The sequence below is a fragment of the Lycorma delicatula genome, chromosome 2 (assembly GCF_047948215.1).
Source record: "Lycorma delicatula isolate Av1 chromosome 2, ASM4794821v1, whole genome shotgun sequence".
Taxonomy (NCBI): domain Eukaryota; kingdom Metazoa; phylum Arthropoda; class Insecta; order Hemiptera; family Fulgoridae; genus Lycorma; species Lycorma delicatula.
The window spans coordinates 172,617,024-172,641,007 of NC_134456.1; the positions used below are offsets into that span (position 1 = coordinate 172,617,024).

At 29.1% G+C, this 23,984-nt stretch overlaps 1 protein-coding gene across 1 annotated transcript in view; it reads right to left on the reverse strand.

The window, feature by feature from the left end:
* LOC142320320 (lachesin-like) overlaps window positions 1-23,984 on the reverse strand; it is a 732,258-nt gene that overhangs the window by 106,617 nt on the left and 601,657 nt on the right. Inside the window, exon 5 of the mRNA XM_075358027.1 lies at window positions 18,112-18,262. Within this exon, the coding sequence (XP_075214142.1) occupies window positions 18,112-18,262 (151 nt within the window). The remainder of the gene's footprint in view (window positions 1-18,111; window positions 18,263-23,984) is intronic.

The following is a 23,984-nucleotide window of genomic DNA, read 5'->3' on the forward strand; positions in this document are numbered from 1 at the left end:
ACTGTAAGTAACTCAATAAAAAGTAAATCTATTGTAGGAAAATTTACTGGTAAGAAGCCATCAAAATTTTTTCATTCAGAAATGGAAAGTGACTGATCGTTGTGCGGAAACTTAAAAACACAAAAAATATGATTTTTCCACCGGCAAAACATTTACGGTTCAAACTAAAAAACAGGGAAATTTCTTACTTTTAAATGATTTCAAGACTCAATTTTTTTTATCGCCACAAAACTGTGAAATCGGAGTTAATATTTTCTCATTTTTCTGTTTAGCCTCCGGATCCACCGTAAGGTATTACTTCACAGGTTAATGTGTATGAATGTAAATGAAGTGTAGTCTTGTACATTTTCAGGTCGACCCAGTCCTGAGATGTATCGTTAATTGAAACCCAACTACCAAAGAACAACGGTATCCACGATCTAGTATTCAAATCCGTATAAAAGTAACAACTGCCTTTACTAGGATTTGAACCTTAGAACTGTCGACTTCGAAATCAGCTGATATACGATGACGAGTTCATCACTACACCAACCCGGTGGGTTATTTTTAACAGCCTTTCTTTCTTTTTCCTATTTAGCCTCCGGTAACTACCGTTTAGATAATTCTTCAGAGGATGAATGAGGATGATATGTATGAGTGTAAATGAAGTGTAGTCTTGTACATTCTCAGTTCGACCGTACCTGAGATGTGTGGTTAATTGAAATCCAATCACCAAAGAACACCGGTATCCACGATCTAGTATTCAAGTCCTAGTTTTTAACAACCTAGGCTTGGAAAATTGGCATTATTTCTTGCTCCACTGCCGAATAAAGAAGTGCGCCTAACTGTTTCTCAATATCACTCACGTGAGTATATGGCAAGAAATTTATATACGATATAGTGCATATTTACTATTTTTTTTGTTCTTTAATAATTTTTCGATCCTTTTATCTTTTTACATTTTTCTAACCATGTTTTGTTTCCTTTATAATATTTGCTCCAACTTGCTTATGAATGAATGTGACCCAATTAACTTAGAGTTATGGCCCAACTTACCGTGGAAGTTTTAAATCATTTATTTTCACTCACTGGAAAATTTTACATTATTGTTTTCTGGTAAAAAAACATACGTCTTTAGCTATCTTTTAATTTTAATTCTCATATTTTTAAGAACAAGAAAATTATTACACTTTCAATTTTTAATAACTTACCAAATCATTTAAAATTACATTCAAACCAATTTATTTGAAATTATTCTTTTTTTTTGTAAAAAAAAGATTTTTTAATATGTTTTTCAATAATTAAATATAACTGAATTTTGAATATACACAAAGAAATAAGTTGAAGGTTACTGCTTTATTGAAAAAAATCAACGACAGAAAATGTTTAAACCGGACAGAAAACAAAAGATTTTTTAATATGTATATATACGTATTATGTTATAATTAAATCGGGAGTCAATATTAATAAATTTATTTAAATCTGGGTATATTTTAATACTTCATTTTAATTTTTATTTTCAATATTTTAATAGGGAGTTTCATTAATTATTGAATTACTTTCTGTAAGTTATGTTTCCCAAAAGTATTTATTATCAAAAACTGAAGAATGGTATTTATGTATAGAACTGTAGGATTTTGTAACGTCCAAAAAAAATGCTGTGCCTGACCGCGATTCGTGCCCGGTACCTTCTGGATGGAAGATGTTATACTGAAATTTATATCACTTTTTACAGTCTTTCCAATAAATACCAAAATTACTAAAATATATTTATTACAAAAAAAAAAAAAACATATTTGTCAATAATATAAAGAAATAAAAAAGTTACTGTTTTATGTTATAAATCATAAAGTATTGCCCCATGTTTATTTTTCATATTTTAAGGTTAAGATAAATAAAAAAATATAAGACGTAACAATGTTCTTCTCTTATTATGGAAGAAAAAAAAGAATAAATAAAAACAACAATGTAATTTATCAGCGTGTCTTATGATTCAGTTCGATGTGAATAATAAATACTGTTGTTGACAATAATAATAAAAGAAAACAAAAACAGTAAATCTAATATATAATATAAAGTTCCGTGCCAATTAATTTTGACTTCCTCAAAAGCTATATCGTTACGCTGACTATGCCCAAGGGCTACATTAACTCCTTTTCCACTTCAAATGTTAACAGCATCATCTCTCGGACGTCCGTTGTTTTAATAGAAGCAGATATATGAATCCAATTTATATAAAAAATAAAACTCAATGTTAGCTACTTAAAAAAGTTTAATCTTCTATTAACTTGGATTTTTAAACAAATTATATTTTCAATGACCAAATTTTAAGCGTACAGCGAAACAAAATAATTATTGAATTATATTTTTATTTATTATGGCCAAGAAAAAATGAATGCTAGGTTGAAAATCAAAGTTTTTTTAAAAATCTAGATCTCGATAGTTAGGTGTTATTCGCCGTATAGATGTATGATTTAATCAACCTATATATTAGGGGAAAGGTTTACAAAACAAAAATTATTATTAATCTAAGTTCATTTAAATACGTCAGTAATTACTGGTCAAAGTGAAAAAAAATTTAACGAAATATTTCTCAAACTTAGTCAAAGATTCTTATTGAAGCAGGAACATTGAGTCAAAAATCAAACATATGTTACCTGACAATGTCAATTTTTATCGCGTGTAATACTTTCGTTACATAAACATCTGCTACAAGAAATAGCTAAAATAAATTTAAAAAATCGGATTAAAAGAACTACTACTAAAGTGATACTTAGTCACACGTACAATTTATTTAGTAGAGCTTCTAATGACTTTATAATTTTTTTTTTAAAAACATTTTTTTTAAACTGATACTTTTTAAAGAAAATTTAATTTTGGATGATCTTAAAAATACAAGGCATCCAATAAACTATTGGTTCAGTAACGGACAAATATAAAAATAAATAATTTATTATAAAGCTTAATGTTAGAAATACTTTAAAAATAATTGTCACGATATTTACTTTTTTATTTAAACAATAAATCATTACTAATCCAGCGAATTATAAACCTTTCCTTGCAATTAATAAAATCTGGTGTAAAAAAAAAATATAATAAAATTATTAAATTTATTATGTTTTTTCTTCATGTAAGAGCTTAATCACAGCTTACTAAATAGGTACTTACTTCCACCTTTTAATAGTTTTCTGGGCTCAGGCTGGAGGAATTTAAATAGACATTCTTTCTTAATCTAACCTTCCGGAAGATATAATATTGTAATTCTGTTAACGGAAGAAGTGGAGAAATAGTTGAAAGAAGCTGACATAACTGATAACTTATTTCAGCTAAAAAGATAAAATAAACGTATAACATTTAAGTTAACTGCTTACCTTATGAACGGTAAAATGTTCTACAAATTTTGGATTACGAAACTAGGCCCGACTGTTTTTGTATAATATGACGTAAAATATATGTTCATTGTTGTATTTTGACGTTAATAAGAAGACCACTGTATTATATTATATGTGGGACGTTCCAATAAAAGCAATTATATTGCTTTTTAGTTTTGCACGATTTCACAAATTTGTAAGGAATTTATTTGCTTTTCTAAACCGGTTAAATAGTTAAAATGGGAGTAGTTCATTTATATGAATCAACTGAGTTAACCTTAATAAGCATTGCATAGTTTGGCTATGCTTAATTTATTACATTCATACTAAATAATAATGACATAAAATTAACACAATTCCTGCACTGTGTAATTATACTAACTGAAGCGTGTTATGTCATATGGTTCGTTGAACTAATTTTAAAACAGTACAAAATAGTGTTTGATTTTACAAACTAGGATCAAAGTCCTTTAATATTGGAAATGTTTAAACATATAATTATAATTACAAAACAACTAATAAAACGATTTTAGTTTGTTAACACTTTCATGAAAGTGATTATAGCTCATATTTATCTTTAACAAAATAATATTATGATGAAAGATAATGTTTTATGAACAGAATAATTACTATTCAATGGAAACCTATTATTGAAAATGAAATAAAACGATAAAATTGTTAACAAAAAAAAATAAAAAATAACATAAAATCTAGGTGAAAAATTTTATCTATTTATTAACGGAAAAATATGGTTAACTATACGAGCAGTAATTCTATATTAAAACTGAACGAATTTAGTAAATAAGAAAACAAGAGTTTACGGAAAAAGTGATAAAAAATCTATTAATAAAGACAACACAACAGTTAAGTTTATAATCTTAAGTAATTATAACTTCCGGTAATTGAAATCCCTTTTAATTACAACTTATAACAAAGATTTACTTTATAATTATACTACTTTTAGTTATGCATGTACTTAAATCCTAAGTAAGTCAACGATGAAATCTCAACATAATGAATTTCAACTTTACGTTAAACTACCACACATATGTGAAATATACTTGTAAGATTAAGAGCAGTCGCAGGATCTATGTTTAGAATGCTTCTATAAACACCCTAAAGATAAAATTTAAAGAAACGTCACAAAATTTAAGAACTTCACAAAAAAATAATTTTATTAAACGCTTGTACTACTTTAACAATAGTTTATAGAATCTTTGTTTATTTAACAGTCACTCGATTGATTTTTTGCAGTCTGTGTGCTAATCTATTAATTTCACTACTTCTGTTGCTCATATATTTTCAACTAGCAGACCCGGCAATGCTTTGATATTGCTATATTTATCATTTAATCTATATATAGATTAAATGAACACAATTGAAAGTTTGATAAAAGATTAACAAAATGAACATTAAGGAACTTCACAAAATTTAACCTTTCCCTTTTCCCTTTCCCCTTTCCCCATTTATCTTGTCTTATTTCCCTTTACCTTCCCTCTTTTCCTCTTCCTATTTCCTTTTCTCCGTTTCCTCGTTTTTTCTTTTTTCCATTTTCCCTTTTTAGATTTTTCCCTTTCCGCCCCACGCGTAAATCGGTCCAGTAGTTTTTTAGTTTATAGTAGACACACATATCGAAAATATTGAAATAGAATCGTAAAATATTTAGTATAGCGTGTGTTGCTTTTACGTCCAACAGATAGCGCTGTTTTTCAAAAAAAGTATGTTTTTACCTGTCACAGCCTTTCACCCAGAGGTCCCGGGTTCGAATCCCGGTAAGGCATGGCATTTTCACACAAGCTACAAATCATTCATCACTGTGGACTCGGAGGTTAAACAAAAAAAAAAAAAAAAAGTGTGACATCTTAGGTACATAAATAGTAGCTACATAAAAACACAAGCGTATTCGAATGCAACGTTGTGTTAAAATTTCAGATCAATCGGTGAAGAACCTTCGGAGATTTAAGATTTTGAACAAACGAACGTTTACATTTTTATTTATATAGATCTTTTTATTTTTAAGTAAATTAAATAATTTACAATGCAGATTTTACAAGTCATTATAATATTACTACAATAAGGTCAATAAGATTAACAAAATTGAAGACAAAATCCCGTGACGGTTGGGATCTCGATCATAAATAACCATGCGTGTGTTTAGTTAGCCTCGATCTGGAGAAGACGGTTCGCCGAGGTGGGCCGTTCTTGATGAGGGATCGGGGACCCCTTGTGGTAGTTTATTGTATAATGAAAATTGGATAGCCTCATATAGGAACACCGCTAAAAACTGTATTGGAAGTGGGATACTCTAATGGATATATTGGCTTAATATAATATAAAATAAAGATGGCTTAATAAAAATTAGACCAGCAGTCCGACTTGCCTTGCCGGTAGGTGGGAAGGGCTGATAGAGTAGAAAGGACACCCCCTACGCTGTTCTATGCTTATTTGCGGGTCCGGCGTAGGGGATTAAGGGAAAAAATGACTAACTTATTTACTAGTAATAATTATTCTCACTCTTTTTATTATAAGTTTCGTCTTAAAACCTACTCATTTATTGAATCTGAATAATTACTTATCCAGAACAGTAAAACAGTACAGTAGTTTTAAATTTAATCTTTTAGATACAGGCTGTGTACATATATTTAACATTATTTACGTTAAATGTTTCCATGATAAAGGTTTTAAATAAAGGACTGAAAAAACAAGCTAATTTTTTTTGTAACTTCTTTCCAGTTCCATTTGATTATTGAACTTGTAATAATTACAATGTGTAGTGGAGGAAATCTAAGGATGTAATATTAACTCACCGGATTGGTCTAATGGTGAACGCGTCTTCCCAAATCAGCTGATTAGGGAAGACGAGAGTTCCCAAGTCCAGAGTTCCAGCGTTCAAATCCAAGTAAAGGGAGTTCCTTTTTATACTGATTTGAATACTAGATCCCGTGGATGACAGTGTTCTTTGGTGGTTGGGTTTCAATTAACCACACATCTCAGAAATGATCGAACTGAGACTGTACAAGACTACACTTCACCTACACTCATACATATCAATCATCATCTGAAGTAATACTTGACAGTGATTCCCGGAAGCTAAACACGAAAAAAAAGGATGTAAATCCTAAAAATAAAAAAGGATGTAAAGGATGTTATAAAACAAAGTAATATTCTATCAGTAATATTGAGCCAAATGCCGTAAACCACATTTTATTATACCAAAATAATTTTTTATATTAATTAAACATGAGTAATTAATAGATCTGAATCGTGTTCTGCACAAGGTGTTTGTTAAACGTTTTAAAGTCGGTTTATATAGATCAACGTTCTCATTAGCCGTCCATTGCTAACTTTCAGTTTCGTCACACATATGATTTTTCAACATACGTATATCCTGCAGGACTCTTGAACATCAACATTGCACTTGATTTAGATTCTTAATAAGGTGCCTGAAAATAAGATTTCTTTCTTAAAAGTTAATAGGAAAAAAGAATAAAAACGTTGTACGAATAAACAAATAATTAATTAATTAAAAAAAGGTAAAAATTTTCGAAACTTCATTTCTAATTGAACGGGCAGTATATATGATATTTAAGTGATGCGTAAAACTTTAAGAATATACCGTACTTTTGTAGTACATATTACTATTAGAGATGAAGTAATCATGATTTTATCAAAGCCGAAAACCAAAATAAAACCAAATTTTTAAGTTTAAAATTTAAAAACAAAACAAAAGTTTTGACAATAACAGTTTCGTTTCCCTAGGATCATTACATATAGCTATGTTTTAATAAACAGTTTTGCTGTTGAAAAATTCATACAATGGACGATTATAACTAAAATTAAATATAATTATCATGTACTTCACTGGCAAATAATTTATCGGGAAAACCAGATGGAACGACAAATAATATTTCAGTAAAGATAATATTAGTTTGGTTTGTTAATGGGGTTAAATTGTTTTATTAGAAGGTAAACTGTGACGGAGCAATTAATTAATTTCATTTACGATAATATTAAAAGATGCTGTTGTTTCATCTTAATCTTATAAAATGCTGAAATTGTAATCATTATTTGTCTTAATAAGTAGACATATCTCAGTATACTTCCGTCTAAAATATTATAGTACCTCTAAAACTTCCAGCAACACATTACAGTAAGTTTAGAAAGATTAGAATTTCCCTGCTTTATGTTCAGAAAAGTGCAATTTTGCCTAAAACATACCAACTAAGTCTGTTTTAGAAAATCCTCTTCTATCAAATCATAAACAACAGAGTTATTAAATTTTATAAAAAATAATATGTTGGTCTTCTATAAAGTTCTTTATTATCATTTTGTTGTCTTTTTGAATAAATTACCTAAGAATCTAAATATATTCAATTAACTTATTTTAAATTAAACTATAATATTTCCTTCTATAAAACGAAATTTCTTTCGTGTATTCGTTTTTTTGTAATAAATTAATAAAAATAAATCAAACTTTTTTTTTAAACGAATTTAACAATTTTATTTAGTTTTGACCTGATTTTATCTATTTATTGTCTTCCAAATGGCTTACTAATTATAATTATTATAACTAAAATGTAGGGCACTACGATTTATTTCTATTTTGTTTATTGCTTTAATCAATGTTTCCTACAGTTTCCCTTGATACTTCCAATTAAAAAACGGAGCCGTTTATCAATGAAGTAACAAACCTACTGAATCTTGAAGTTATTTATTTTTTTTTTTTAACTATGCACACACATGTAAGTATTTATTTTTACCGACTTTTCGAAGAAAAGTACGGTATTTCTTTGGGTAGCTTGGTGGGAGTGGAGTGTAAAATGAATTTTCTATAGTTTTTAAGCTGTAAGGAGTACGAAAATACCATTCACTTTAATTGGGGTTTCCTTATATAACAGTTTGTGGCTCAAAAATTATTTGATCAATTTCATTTCATTTTAGGCATGCTGTAGTAGTATATCTGAAATTATGCATGTGAAAATTTGATGAGATTGGTTGTTCTTGACTTACGCTCTATTTAAAGTCGAAAAAGATTGAGCGTGGCAAGTTATAAGCGTGGTTCGTTCTGATGCTGCATGGTGAAACCCTGACGTTTCTTTATCTGAGGTATCTATTGTTAGCAAAATTAAAACAAATTAAATAAATATTAAAACCAAGTTTATTAAATGAAAAGTCGGTCTTCTTGCGCAATTCTGCGAAAGATCTTTTAAATTTATCACTGATCAACAAAATTTAATTTTTTGTTTGTTAAATGAGAGTGAATGACTGATTCTTACAGTATTTTTTATGCTGATTTCATATATGTAAATGGATTTTTTCTATCCGGATCAGGTATTTGAAAATGAAATTTCTTTTGAAACAAAAATATATGGTGAACGTAATACAATACATTACTTGCATTTTGAACCCACCTAAAATCTATTTATTTTGGATTTTCTGCTGTAGGTAGATCCCTCTTTAAATTCCAACAGTAGTCATCTAATATTTTTGGGTTACATTTTCCCTGGTATCGTGTTTCCATTTTAGGTATCTTCTGGTGAAAGCGTCCTCCATGTTCATCACTGATGCCGCCGTGGTTGTTAGGAGAAAAATCCAAATGTGACTGTAAGAAATGGATTTTGAGTGACATGTTACACTCAAGTTCTTTGTAGTTTTGAAGGAGTTCACTCACAAGTTTTCTGTAGTTATTGGCCTTACGGTTTTCAAGGAAGTTGTTTACCACGTTTGGAAATGATTTCCATGCAGCGATCTCAAAGTCATTCAGACATTCTTCAAACCCCGGATCACTCATTAGTTTTCTTATTTGTGGTCCAACACCACGATTAAGCGATACGCGAGTTTAGCATCGCTTATATTACGGAATTTATTTTTTTAGAAACTGAAACCCTGCACCATTACGATCCATTGCTTTACAAAATTTTTGAGTAAACCTAACTTAATGTGTAGTGGTGGAAGATAAACTTTTTCTGGTTTTACAATACCTGACTGACAACATTCTTCTCTCCTACGACAGTCAGTATCTCTCTCTTTTGCCATTACTCTTTTATGTAATGTTTTTTCCTATCCCTGCTGTTCCACTCGCATAAAAAGCAACAGAACTTAGTGTATCCAAGTAAAAACGCTATTACTTTCAGATCTCCACAAATGTGCCATAAATATTTCTCATACTGAAACCTGCTCAACACAAGTTTCATAAGATTCCTTCACTTGAACAGCGTATGCTAATGGTATTGATCGGTATTTATTTCCAGTGTGAAGTAGAACAGCTTTAAAAAACTAAGCTTTGACGAGTCAATAAAAAGTCGCCATTCATCAGGATGGTAAATATGTTCTAAAGCTTCCAGTAAAGCGTCCGTATAATTACAGTATACTTTCGTACTGAGAGAAGAAATGTTCAAATTCTGACTGTCGGTCACAGAAAGCAGTTATTTTAATGTTTGGTTGTAAAAGATGCCATCTTTTCAGTCTTGATGCCAATATTTCTGCTTGATTCTTTGTTAAATTTAGATCACGAACCAGATCATTTAATTGTGACTGATTAATTAAAATGCGGTTCAGTATAACTATTTTCTACAAAGAATGAATCTCTTTCTTCATAATCTAATAAGTCAACACAAGACTCGATATTTTCGTCTTCATCTAAGTTCCATGTTTCTGGTAGTACTGAAATTGGAAGCCCTTTGCTATGTGGTCACTGGCCGCATGGCAAACGGAATAACAGGGTATTTAACAGTAAGTCTAGTTTTAGCTGCTATTCCAGATATCTTTATTACACAAAAATAACAGTCTGTGGTGTGATCCTTCGATTCTTTCCAAATCAGTGGAATCGCAAATGGCATGTGACGAGATCCATTTAATCAACAATATCACACAAGAAGCACAGCAAATATGAGGAGCCCAAGATTTGTCCTGATCACCTAATTTACATCCGAGATACAGTTCGTACGACTTTTTTATCAGTGGAGTTGTATTTCTTTTGAGACTTCAACGTTACCTCAACACAGATGCAGCAGAAATTGTTTAGATGATTCAACTGCGAGGTAATAACTTTACAATAACTAATATTGTTTGAAAAGAAACACTTTATAAACACACTAATTTAATAAACATACTTTATTGAACATATACCCGTAAATATTAGGCCAGCTACAAAACTCAATGTTAAACGAGAACTCGCACTTCAATGATAATTAAAAATATTTCTTTAGTCTGCATGACGTAATATATAAATAAGTAAATATATTAACGACAGAAATAACTAATGCGTGGATGATATGTTTATAGCAAGATGAAAATAGGAAGTAGAGCCACATTCTTGTTCATTTAGTGTGTAAATAATAAACATGATGACTAATGTCTCACAAATCATGTGACAGTTAAAGGACTGTAATAAATAAACAAAAGCAGTTTAGTTGATGGATAATGTAATAAAAACATTCACAAAATGCTATGCTAATGGAGGTCATGCATGATACTACCTGAAAATAAGAATGGTAATTTCAAAAAACTAAGCCTTATAGAAAAATTTCGATTTCATATTTGAAATCAGCATGAAAAAACTATAAGAATCATGTTATTGATTCTTATTTAACAAAATCATTGTTGATCAGTGTTACTTATAAATATGTTCACTCGTTTAACTTTGATCACTTGTTCTTTTCTTGATATGTGAAAAAATAATTATCTATAAAAATTATTTATTTATTCCAATAATAGGTATGTTAATTTTTTAAATTAATTATCGTCATAAAAAAGAGGTAAAAATAAACAATAATACTATAAAAATTATAGGTTAGATTATCAAATCTGTATGAGAGATTTAATATTCTAATGAATCCATAAAATAAGAGATTTAATGAAAATTTCAAGAAAGTAACAATTGTTTTTTATAGAAAGAAAAATTCAAGCAGTATTTTTTATTTATGAAATATACAATTACGAAGTTTGATCAATGAGAAAAAAGAAAAATGTTTTATTGACAGAATAAAATTAAGGTAGCTGAATAATTAAAAAAACTGAAATATCCTTGTAAAATTTAGAAATGACAAAAGATTTAGTTACTAAAATTTATTTTTCTGTAGGAGTATTTCATTAATGAGGTAACTGTTCTTATGAATAAATAATGTTGAGTTTCTAGGGTATCTTTTTTATAAGACAATTTCTTATTATATCAGCAAATAATAGAATGTAACGTTTATATATTAATATTAGTAAAAATTTCATTTATAGATCCCAAAAAAAATTATTCCAAACTGTAGAATACAGAATTTTCAGATTTCAAAAAAAATAAAATGTATATAGAAATATGAAAACAAGTTAAAAAAACCCTCCAGTTATTCTTTTATCTCATTTCCCATTACGCTTTTATACCTGTTTTACGAATCTCCATTACATTTTTAATTGTTAAAAAAATCTGATGCGGACATGACTTCCTTGTACGTATATTAAATTACATTTTTTAAAGTACATAAAATTTTATTTCATTAATAACTTCTTATATTTTTTTTATTTTTATTTTTATTATTGAATTATTTATCGTTAACATTTTTCAATCACAGGTTAATAATTATTATTAAATCAATATATTAAATTAAAAAAAAGGTTTACAAAAAAGGAGATGGTCTTCTGATTCAAACCCATGTGCTTTCCCCTTGTAAGACGTAAATATTTCATTAATCATACATTTATTTGGCTATAACTCTAGAAACAATGAAAATAAGTACCATTTATGATATATCGTTGAAAAGCACTTAATGAGGGCTTATGCCACTACAGTTAAGAAAAAAACCAAAATAAAAATATTTTGGATTTTGGGCTATTTTTGACACTTTTGGTCCAGTCGATTGCAATTAAAAGAGGGGGGAGGTACAAAAAGCTAGATGTTACAACAGTCCTAAATTCAAAATTTCAACATCCTACGGCTAATTGTTTTTTAATTAGGCGAGATACATACGTACGTACGTACAGACGTCACGCCGAAACTGGTCAAAATGGTTTCAGGGATGGTCAAAATAGATATTTCCGTTGAAATCTGAAAACCGAAATTTTTCGCAATCACAATATTTGCTTTATTTCGTGCAAGGAAGTAAAAAAGAAATAAATCATTTTTTTTTTTTAATTATATGTGGTAAAACCATTCAGGGAAAAATATAGTTTCAAAGTTTCAAAAAATAACCTAATAAAAATTCTCTTTAATATTTATAATACGTACAAAATAAAAATTAGTAACACATGAAAGAAGTAATTTTTTTCTAATGTTTATGATGCATTAAGAACAGCACTTCTGATATTCTAGAAAAAATAAAAACGCTTAGAAATATTCTACGGCATACTTTTATGTATTTCAGATTTATTTTTTAGAAATAGATCCAGTAAGAAGGCAAACAAGATTACAATAAAGGTAATAAAATGAGGAATTAATAATTAAAATTATGAAAGAACACTAAATGCCAAAATTTGTAGAATTTTTTTACACAAATAAAATTGCAAAGGACGCTTAATTAATTAGCATTATATCTAAATCCTACACGTACAGGAGAATATTTAAAAAGAAAGGATATCAACTATTATTAATAGTTGATATCCTTAATTATTAGGGTATCAACTAGTATTAATAGTTCAAAAAAAGCAAAGTTCTTGCAAAAGCAAGGTATCAAAAAAAGCAAGAATTAAGTGAATTGTATCAATTATTTTATGACAATGATACAAATACAGTAGGAAAACAAAGAATGGGGGCGTTTGAAATTTGGTTAGAGAAGAATTTTCAAAATTTGTCGGGTTGATAAAATTATAAATAAAAATTTTTAAAACGAAATCTATAGCTGAAGTTGTTAAAAGAAAAACAAAGTTAAGGAAATATTCATTACAGTATCCAAAAATACATAAAACAAATATTTATTTATTATGTTATTCAAACAAAACATACAGATAAAATTATTTATTAACTTTACTTATTACAAAAAATTATATTATTTAATATCCAGGTTTTATATTTTTTAACTACTATGTACAAACGGAATTAATTACCACCTATGTTAAAACTAATCTCGGTATTTTACTCGTATGTTAAACGAATTAACAAAGTATTTCTCAGATATCGTGGAAATCGATATACAGAAGTTTAACCGAATTTAGACACAGATATTATTCAATCTCACACGATTTAAAATTAACCATAAGAAATTCGACACATTTTTCACAATAATTAAACGTTTTAATTCAATTAATACATTTTAAATATTATCAGTAATAAAACAAATTTTAAAAACAAAAGTAGGTTTAAGTAGACTTTAGTAAATTAAGTATTTTTTTAAAAAATCACAAAAAAACAGATACAACACTTACGCTAAATTACATTAGATATATAAACAACACAAGATAATCAACTTAAAAGCGAGGTCCACTGAAATCACCTCATTCAATTAATTTTCTTTGTTTATATTTTCTATTAATCTAAAGAATACATAAAAGTATTATCTAATTTAAGAACTCTTTAATAATGTTCATTTGAATACAAAAAAATCGCTTTTACCCAATAAATTAATTAGGAATCTGATAATAAATAAAGAAAAATTATTTAAAGTTTCGTTGAAATAATAAATCACGTTTCCGAACAACTACTTCTCTTTCTAAGTTAATAAATAATACTAGATCTTTCAAGACCTACTTCCTCAGAATATTTCAGAGGATTATTTTATATATATATATATATACCATTTAGTTAATTAAATACATACAACTATGGTATATCAAACGTATGGTATATTTCTATTTTTGTCTTTCCATGCAAATTATTCCTCTCTGTACATCCCTCTTATACCAAACTATTTATCCCTGGCTAAGTTAATATAGGTCGATTCACTTATTTTTCTTAATAAGATTAGAACAACTTATTTTTATTAAGATAAAGTTTATAAATAAATAATTGATGATGGAAAACTGGGAACAGAACTGACAAGACCAATTTATTCACTTTTTTCTTTTGCTAATAAATATCTTTTCTTAAATAAATTTAATGATAAAATATAGAGAGTGTTTCTAAAATGGTGGAGAAACAGCGCGTAAAATAAAAAGGAATAATCTCATAAGTGCTTAAATTTATTGATAAATTTCCTTAACCTACAGCTGTGGTCTGAGTGAATGGTTTGTAGTTAAAACTGGATAATTCTAAATACCATACAATTTGAGAAACGGTTGAGGGTTGTTCTAAATCAGCTCTGTCGCGCTCTTGGGTAGCTTTTTTGCAGTATTAAAATTAGCAAAAAAAACCTTCGCAAAATGCAAAATGGCGGTCATGTTTAAGTTTCAATTCGTTATATCTCCATATATATAAGTTTTAAAATAAAGTGTGTGTTAGCTAAAATATTAAGCCCTTTATTTTGAAAAAAATGATATTATATTTATTAAAATCAGTTAACAAATAGCCGAGTTATGGCAGAAAATTGATGTAATTTTGTGTCTGTTTTCATGCCCTCAAATTTACGTTCAATTGGATTAAATATTAATTTGCATAAATTTTGATAAAACTGATATTTATGCAGATATAACGGATTGAAAATTAAACATGACCGCCATTTTGTAATTTGCGAAGGTATTTAAGTCGTAATTTTTTTGCTAATTTTAAAACTGTATTACAATGACGCTTACCAAATATTAATGTGATCCTCTATCCGAACTTGAGGTATAAATCTTTACATAAAAATAACAAAATGGCGAACAGTGGAAGAACGAGGGAGAAATTGCCATTTTTCCTAAGGATATTTTTTGTTTACTTTTGAACGTAGTATCCGAAAACATAGAGCCAGCTCACAATTTTAGAAACACTCTATATAAACGGAAATAGTGAAATGACTTAAAGTAACAATGGACGAAATACTGAGTACAAGAGAGATCGGTATAGTATATTAAACTGTTAGAAGGAATCACCATGACGGGAAGAATCAGTCTTAAATTAGCCATCTTGTAGCTACCAGAAAGGAAAATTAGTACCTAGAAATATCTGTAGTCGGAAATGACCCCATCAAATCACACTTTAATTCTACAAGTCACCATTTACTTACATTAAATTTGGAGCGATCTAAACGAAAACAAAAAATAAAAAGTAAAAGAAGAGATCGAGGATAAAAAAGGATATCTAATACGAAAATTAAGTTCTACGTACAGAAGAACCACGAACTGAGGTCAACTTATTGTTTTAAGAAACAGTTCGTCACTGTCTACAGCTTCTATTGAGATTGGGTTATCTTAGAATATCAGCAACGCGTTATTCTAAGTGTAATTTCTAATGGTAACAAACCATTCAGTCAGACCACAGCTGGAGGTTAAGGAAATTTATCAATAAATTTAAGCACTTATATTATTATACCTTTTTATTTTACGCTCTGTTTCTCCTCTACGGCTGTAAAACGTAAATTTTGGATTTGTATACTATCGAGAATAAGACACAAAGATCAGACATTATACAAAACCAACTTATTATTATATGACATATTCAAGTGATTTAATTAAACATATACAGAGGTTTTCCAAGCGGCTGTTTTTAGAAACACGTTTGTCAGACGGACAATTAAGTCCATCAAAAAACAACGTATTATCCAGAATTCATTTTTCTTTCGAGTAAAGTGTTTGAGATTGAAGTGAATAGTGTAAGCCTACAAAAATAAATCAAATAAAAACAGTAGCTTCATTGGCTTTTTGGCTTTTAAGACCAAATGAGTGGACAGTTTTATTCGCCTTTATTTTTCCACTATACACAACGACATGTCCAGTGTTTATTAGGAAGAAGGAATGAAATAAATGCGGTGTACAGAGTAAAGTAACTAGGCTGTAGGAACTTAAGAGTAATATTACTAGAAATGTCTAGTGGAGTAAAGAGGATGTAGATTTAAATGATGATTTACGAATAAAGAAAGGGACAACAGAATGAAGAGAAAGTCCAGACAATTTTGGTGAAAGCATGACAACTTAATCTTAATCATCATCTTCGCCCAAGAAATAGAATAAAATAAGTAAATCGTTGCTAATCAATCTATCATTGCATTTAATTAATGTTTAACACTGGAACCAGTTCTACTATGTGCCGAAGTTTGTATGAAAAATTTCAAATCAATTAACGGCTAATTACCAATATCTTATTATCGTAGCAAACATCAGTAAACATTATATATTTCACCACGACTCCTAGATGGTTTCTCCGAAATGGCTTAAATACCTAGCAGTAAATACACTATAATAAACTGTCGATGTTAAAACAAATAATAACTTTTTTCTTTTTCTGTTTAACCTCCGGGAATTACCGTTCAGGTATTACTTCAGAGGATGAATGAGGATTATATGTATGAGTGTTAATGAAGTGTAGTCTTGCAGAGTATCAGTTCGACCATTCCTGCGATGTGTGGTTAATTGAAGCCCAGCCACCAAAGAACACCGGTATCTACGATCTCGTATTCCTTTCTTTTTTCTGTTTAGCCTCCGGTAACTACCGTTTAGATAATTCTTCAGAGGATGAATGAGGATGATATGTATGAGTGTAAATGAAATGTAGTCTTGTACATTCTCAGTTCGACCATTCCTGAGATGTGTGGTTAATTGAAACCCAACCACCAAAGAACACCGGTATCCACGATCTAGAATTCAAATCCGTGTAAAAATAACTGGATTTATTAGGACATGAAACGATCTCGTATTCAAATCCGTATAACATAACTGTCTTTACTAGGACTTGAACGCTGGAACTCTCGACTTCAAAATCAGCTGATTTGCGAAGACGCGTTCACCAACAGATCAACCCGGTGAGTTCATGTCTCATGTCAACCCCACTAAACCACACGTGGCAATTACAATTTTAAATATGTTTAGCAAAGGGGAAGTGAGCATATTTAATATAAGCGAAACAAGTCTGAAAGTTAATGTCCTTTATGAAACGTAGCTTTGTACGAGTCGAAACAGGAATATAGATGACTAAGGAATAGTGTAAAAGTAACTAGTTAAATTGTTTTTTACGTGGCAAGGCATCGTGTATTACTGCCACTGCTCAGCCGAGGTTCAAAATAAAAAAAAAAATTTTAAAGAAAATAAATGTTCCACAAATATTATACAGAATATTATATAAATTGAGAAAATAAAATAAAAAATCCAGCACCTATAACTGGCAGCCAATTATTGGTTTTTTTATGTTAAAGCATCAATCAATTTTACATACTTCATTATGTTTTTGAATATAAATCGCTATTTCCAAAAACGCATATATTTATATTGTTTTATAACAGAGTATGCTAGCAGAGAAATTATTTATTATTTCTTGATACTGCGGTTTACAGAACTGTCTATCGCAGGCACGTTCTGAAAGCTGTCAACCACGCATTGATCGCATGTTGGTTGGAGACAACTTGATTTACCTCTCTTATTATACGTATACGTTCGTTTGTCAATGTATGTCTATTTCAGTATGTATACGTGAAGGGTCAACAAAAAGAGATCGTAAAGTAATTTTTGATACAGTAACAGCGAGTTTTTAATTAAAAATATAAAAATAAAACAGACCTCCGTCATCAAGAATGGCTCCTTGAAAATTTATCAAGGTTTCTTACTTATAAAATAATAATTTTGTAGCAACTGTAAAAAGAGAATTTAATATCTCTGTAAATGAGCTATAAAACCTTTATTAATTTAATACAAGCATGAAAGGTTGTTTAAGATAAATTTTTACAGAGTACAATTACTTGAAATACCCAGTTAAAAAAAACTAAACTATTGTACTTACATAATACGTGCACATTAATTTGAGAGGTAGCTGGATCGCCTACACCATTATTAGCAGTACATTGATACTGCCCAGCGTGGTGTCGATTCGCTTGTGCAATTGAAATGGAAAATGCTTCAAGAGATTTTTCCCCATTCGGCAGCAAATTATTCTGAAACAAGAGAATTAGTTTAATCACGATATAAATACAAGAATATATTATTATTAGCATAAATTTAATGGTCAATAAAAATACCAAATTAAATACTGGGATTTACTTTTTTATTGTGTTACGATATATACCACTAGATTGACGCAAAAAATTAAAGAAAATACATAAAAAAATTAAAAATGAAGTCTTTAACAGTATAATTACTGTTGCTAACTATAGGACCAGCAAGATATACGAGTATACTACAAAAGATCTAAATCTAAGAAAAGAAGTGGCAATATTAAAGAAAGATTTCGTGTATTCATTATTGTTACAAAAAAAAATAGGATATAATCAATAGCAGAAATAATAACTGACATATTTTCATCAACTGAAGAACGATTAGGATCCCAGGCCATTAGGCATATTTTACAGACAGAAAACTAATTTCTCAACTTAGTTCTCTTACAGCCCTCCTAATTAAAATCACACTAAGGATTTACTGACATTACCGGTCCCGTCAATTCAAACATGAACCTAGCACGATTCAACTAACAATCACAGAATGCAAATTGGAAGAAAGAAATTAAGGGAAAGAAATCTTAGAAGTAGATGACAAGGAAGACGATCTACCATAGAATATCTCAATATCCCGGAAGATTGTAATGATTCTCTCGTACCAGGATCAACCATACAATCTTCTCGGGGATACTGTGATTTTATTTTTAAATGAAAGCAATAAAAAATACAAATTCAAACGTGGCTAAAAACAGGAAACTTGTATATCACTTCTTTCAACTTTTATATAAGTAAAAGTATTCAACAAAATTATACAAATATTTCCGCCACTCTCATCAAAAGGTTTTGCATTCATAACTGTGTCAATAAATCGTTTATTGGATAAATGTAATTTCTGTTAATAAAAGTGTAAAATATTAGCAAATATAAATTCAGATTCTAAATAATTTAGCACCAGCTACTAAACGAGTCATTACGTCAAAATTGCCTGTAAAATGTAGTTAAGAGAATATTTATTGCATAATTTCCCCTGCTCTTTTGTTTATTTTTGAAAAAGAAAATCCCGAATACAGAAAATTTTTAAAGCAAAAATTACAATTTGAATAATTATCTAATTTACTCAGGTTCTTTTAAAAATATATTAAAACCATTTTAAAATAAAATTTTAATTTGTTGTTTTTATATGGACTTTAATTTTTTCCTGCAAACAGTTCTACGAAATTCAACCAAAATGTGGAACTTTAGTAAAACTAAGTAACCTTAGTTAATAATAATAAATAAATAGTTACTAATCTGTAAAAAAATTAATTTTTTTCAAAATTTCACAAGAATTAATGTTGAAAAGAATTATTTTCACACATTTTACCTACTTCAACAATTCTCACATTATGATACATTCTTCATAAAAAAAAAAATAAAATAAAAAAGCAGTACTTCACTACGAGAAGTTAAAAGTTCGTATATTGACAAATGAGTGAGATATGCACACTTTATACGGAATCCTGGCTATAATAAAATTTTTTTTAAACTCGAACTGCCATTTTGTTAATTCAATCAAAACACACAGCAAGGCAAAAATTGTAAATATCGAAAATAAGCCTATATCGCGTGTAGTGGAAAATGTCACAAAATTTAACCTTTTCCTTTTTCCTCTTTCCTTTTCCCCTTTTCTCATTTCGTTTGACCGTATTCCCTTTCCCTCATTTTCCATTTCATAATTTTCCTCTTTCTTCCCCCATTTCTATTTCCTTACTTACCTTTCCTCTTTTCCACTTTCCCCTTTTATTTTTTACTTTCCTTTTCCCATTTTCCCCTTCTTCCCTTTTACCCTTTTCGATTTTCACCTTTTTCCCCCCCACGCGTAAATCGGTTCAGTCGTTTTTTAGTTTACAGCGGACACACATATAGGAAACGTTGAAATGGAATCATAAAATATTTAGTGTGGCGTGTGTTGCTTTTACTTCCAACAGATGAAGAACTTTTGGAGATTTAAGATTTTGAACTAACGAACATTTAGATTATTATTTACATAGATTTTATAAATAATGTATGATTTTAGACAATATTTCTTCTTTTTCTTTATGAAAAAAGTTATTAAATACGAAACATAGCTCGATTTATATGACCTCTGACATATCAAAATCAAATTATAATCTTAACACGATAGATTTTTTTTAAATGTGACAACAGACAACATGGATAGGTTTGTAGGTTAAGTATGCTTAAAGAGCTCTTGAACGATAGAGGTGGAGGACAACATTGCTCTCAGATACGGTGTGGGACAAACACCTGTTGACCGTATTCCAAACTACTCGTATACTGTGTTGGAACTGGGTCCATTAAATACAATACCATCATCTAATATCCACTAACCTCCAATGGTTTTCAGTTACACTTACCTAAACGGTCTTATATGTCTCTCCGTTTTAACCGTTCGTATCAATTCTATTTAACAATAAATATAAACGTTTACTTTCAAGATAAAATTACTGAACAACAATTGGAACAAATTTCAGTAAAAGTGAATTAATTACAAAGATAAAAGTATTTGTTATACGGCTAGGAAATTTATAACTTTTATTTCATAAAAATATTCTAAAATGAATATTTTTTTATCAATTTTTCAAAGAAAATTACGGTATTACTTTTCGACGCACAATGGGATCGGGAGGTAAAAATAGATTTTCTTTGCCTTTTGAATTATGAGTACGAAGATACCATTCATGTATAAAATGTTGTAACCCAAAAATCTCCAAAATTAATAGATCAATTTCACTGAAATTTAGATATGCTGTAGTAATAAATCTGAAGTTGTAATATGGGAATTTGATGAAGATTTGGTTGAGTTATTCTTGTATTACGCTCAATTGTTCCAAAAAAATTTGTTAATTTATGGTTTGAAAATTTCCAAAACTATGAATCATTCATTACAACTTACATATGCTGCAGTATTGTATCTGAAGTTTTGCATGTGAAAATTTTTATAAACATTGGTTGAGTTGTTCTTCAGTTACGTTATACCTAAGGTCAACAACAAACAACATAATCTCAAATTGAGGTTATGTTGACTTTGTTTGGGGATATTTTTCATAATCCACCGGGTTGGTCTAGTGATGAACGAGTCTTTGCAAATCAGCTGATTTCGAAGCCGAGAATTCCAGCGTTCAAGTCCTAGTTACTTCTATACGGATTTGAGAACTAGATCGTGGATACCGGTGTTCTTTGGTGATTGGGTCTGAATTAACCACACATCTCAGTAATGGTCGAACTGAGACTGTAAAAGACTGCACTTCATTTACATTCACCATTCTCATTCATCCTCTGAAGTAATAATTGACGGTAATCCGGGAATTACCATTCCCGGATGCTAAACAGGAAAAAGGAAAGGAAATAACTACTGTGTGTAGTTATTTTTCATTATTTCATCAAATTACAATAATTATTATAAAATAATAATGTTATAATAATTTAATTTTATAAAAAATATATTTTAATATTAAATAAGTAAAAAAAATATACTTTTACAACTTTTTCACTTAATTTATATTTTGTATTTTTCTTGGGCAAAATATTATAAAAAATAAAATAACGCGAAAGTTGGTCTTCTTGCGCAGAACTGCGCAAGGATTTATGTTTATATTAAATATTTCATATGCTAGGATGAAGTTTGAACTTAATAATATTCTATGAAAAAAATGATAAATATATAGTGTAGTTTTTATATTATTCACTAATCTTGTTTCTCCAGGTGTAAATAAATAATATCATGTGGTTCAATTTTTTTTTTTTAATAAATAAATTGAAGAAATATCAAACGATAATTGCCATATTTCATTACTTTGTAGTCTCCAATTTATGTTTACGTAAACTGGATTCTAAAAATATTCTTCCAGTTATTGCCTTATGTTCCCAAAATTTTACCAATGATCTGCTCTTTTTATCCACATCCGTATCTAAATTTGGATGTTGTTGGATCAATGGCTTTCGAAATGCAAGTTCTTTTCTAAGGAAAAAATATAAATAAGTAATTTTTCCAGAAATAGTTATACTTTATTTTTAATTAAAAAAAATTACTAAATTTATTAAAATAGACATATTTTAATTCAGATTGCTTTTATGAAGTAATTAGGCAATGAAACAAAATGCCCTTCCTCATCGATAATGTGGTTGTTTTTATTCTAAAGGTACATATTTATTTGATCAACAATGTATTACAAGTCTTGATACAAGATAATTTTCGTGCATTAACTGAATGACAGTTCTAAAGTACTGAACATACAAGACAAGAGGATGAACTTATTAGTTCTTATTTTTTCCATTTGTCGAAAGGAGAAAAATAACTAATGGAGGTTATAACTAATAGATCTTAAAAATCTCTATAATCGCAAAACAGCTGTAATAATTTTTGATCGTTGTTGATACTTAACATTCAAGCCACGGATAGGTTATAATATAGTATTTATATTATTCATGAAACAAAAAATTTTAATAAAATCCTGGATGCTACTTCTTCCAGGTTGGTTAGAATATTTTTGAGGGGGATTTTATACCTTTGTTCCTGTAACTCCAGAACGACTTCACCGGTTTGGTCGGTGGCCGGTTTAAAGGTGTTAACTAATTTTTACCAGATCAAATGATAAAAATATTTGATACTCAAATGAGTATATAGTTTTAAAGGCAGATTTCTAATATACTCGTAGGTTGGTATATATTACCCACCGGGTTGGTCTAGTGGTGGACGCATCTTTCCAAATCAGCTGATTTGGAAGTCGAGAGTTCCAGCGTTCAAGTCCTAGTAGAGCCAGTTATTTTTACACGGACTTGAATACTAGATCGTGGATACCGGTGTTCTTTGGTGGTTGGGTTTCAATTAACCACACATCTCAGAAATGGTTGAACTGAGAATGTTCAAGACTACACTTCATTTACACTCATACATATCATCCTCATTCATCCTCTGAAGTATTATCTGAACGGTAGTTACCGGAAGCTAAACAGGAAAAAGAAAGACTAATGCTCGCCATCAGACTCCCTTCTAATCTATTAAAAATGTTTCGACAGTTCTAGAACAATGTGCTAACCCATCCTTTGTATAGTTCAGATTTATAAATTAAAGAAGAGGTTATTGAAGCCACGAATGGATTAACATGCAACCAACCTTTTGTCTTCTAGGATCAAGAAGTTTTCTAAGCAGTGGAACTAAGGCACTGCAAGATAAAAGAACAGGCAGGAAGCTGTGTTTTGAACTAACGCCGAAGTCAAATCTCACTACATTCATTATATAAATTATAGTTATAAAATTCCTCTTTTATCTGTGTCCCTTTCGTACTAAAAAGTATCGTAATTAAAAATGAATCGCTGGACAATCTTTACAAAATTTTAAAATTAAATTAATAAAGAAATGACAAGTCATTCATTAAATAACTGTTATTACATTATCGATTTTAATAACTCAGTCATAATTGTTTTATTCTTCTTTCAAAGATTTTTTATTGTGTTTTCCATTTACAAGCAATTTTTAAAGGCTACAGATTATTCATTATAAGTAACATGAAAGAAGGTAATACAATCAGTAATTTATCAGTAATTCAATAAAAATGAAACCAATTTTACGTAACAAAAAATTTTATTGTCAATTGATAAATTTTAGATTAGTATATATTTATTACTTTGCTAGCAGACCCAGAAATGCTTCGCTATTGCTAGATTTGAGTAAATATTAAAT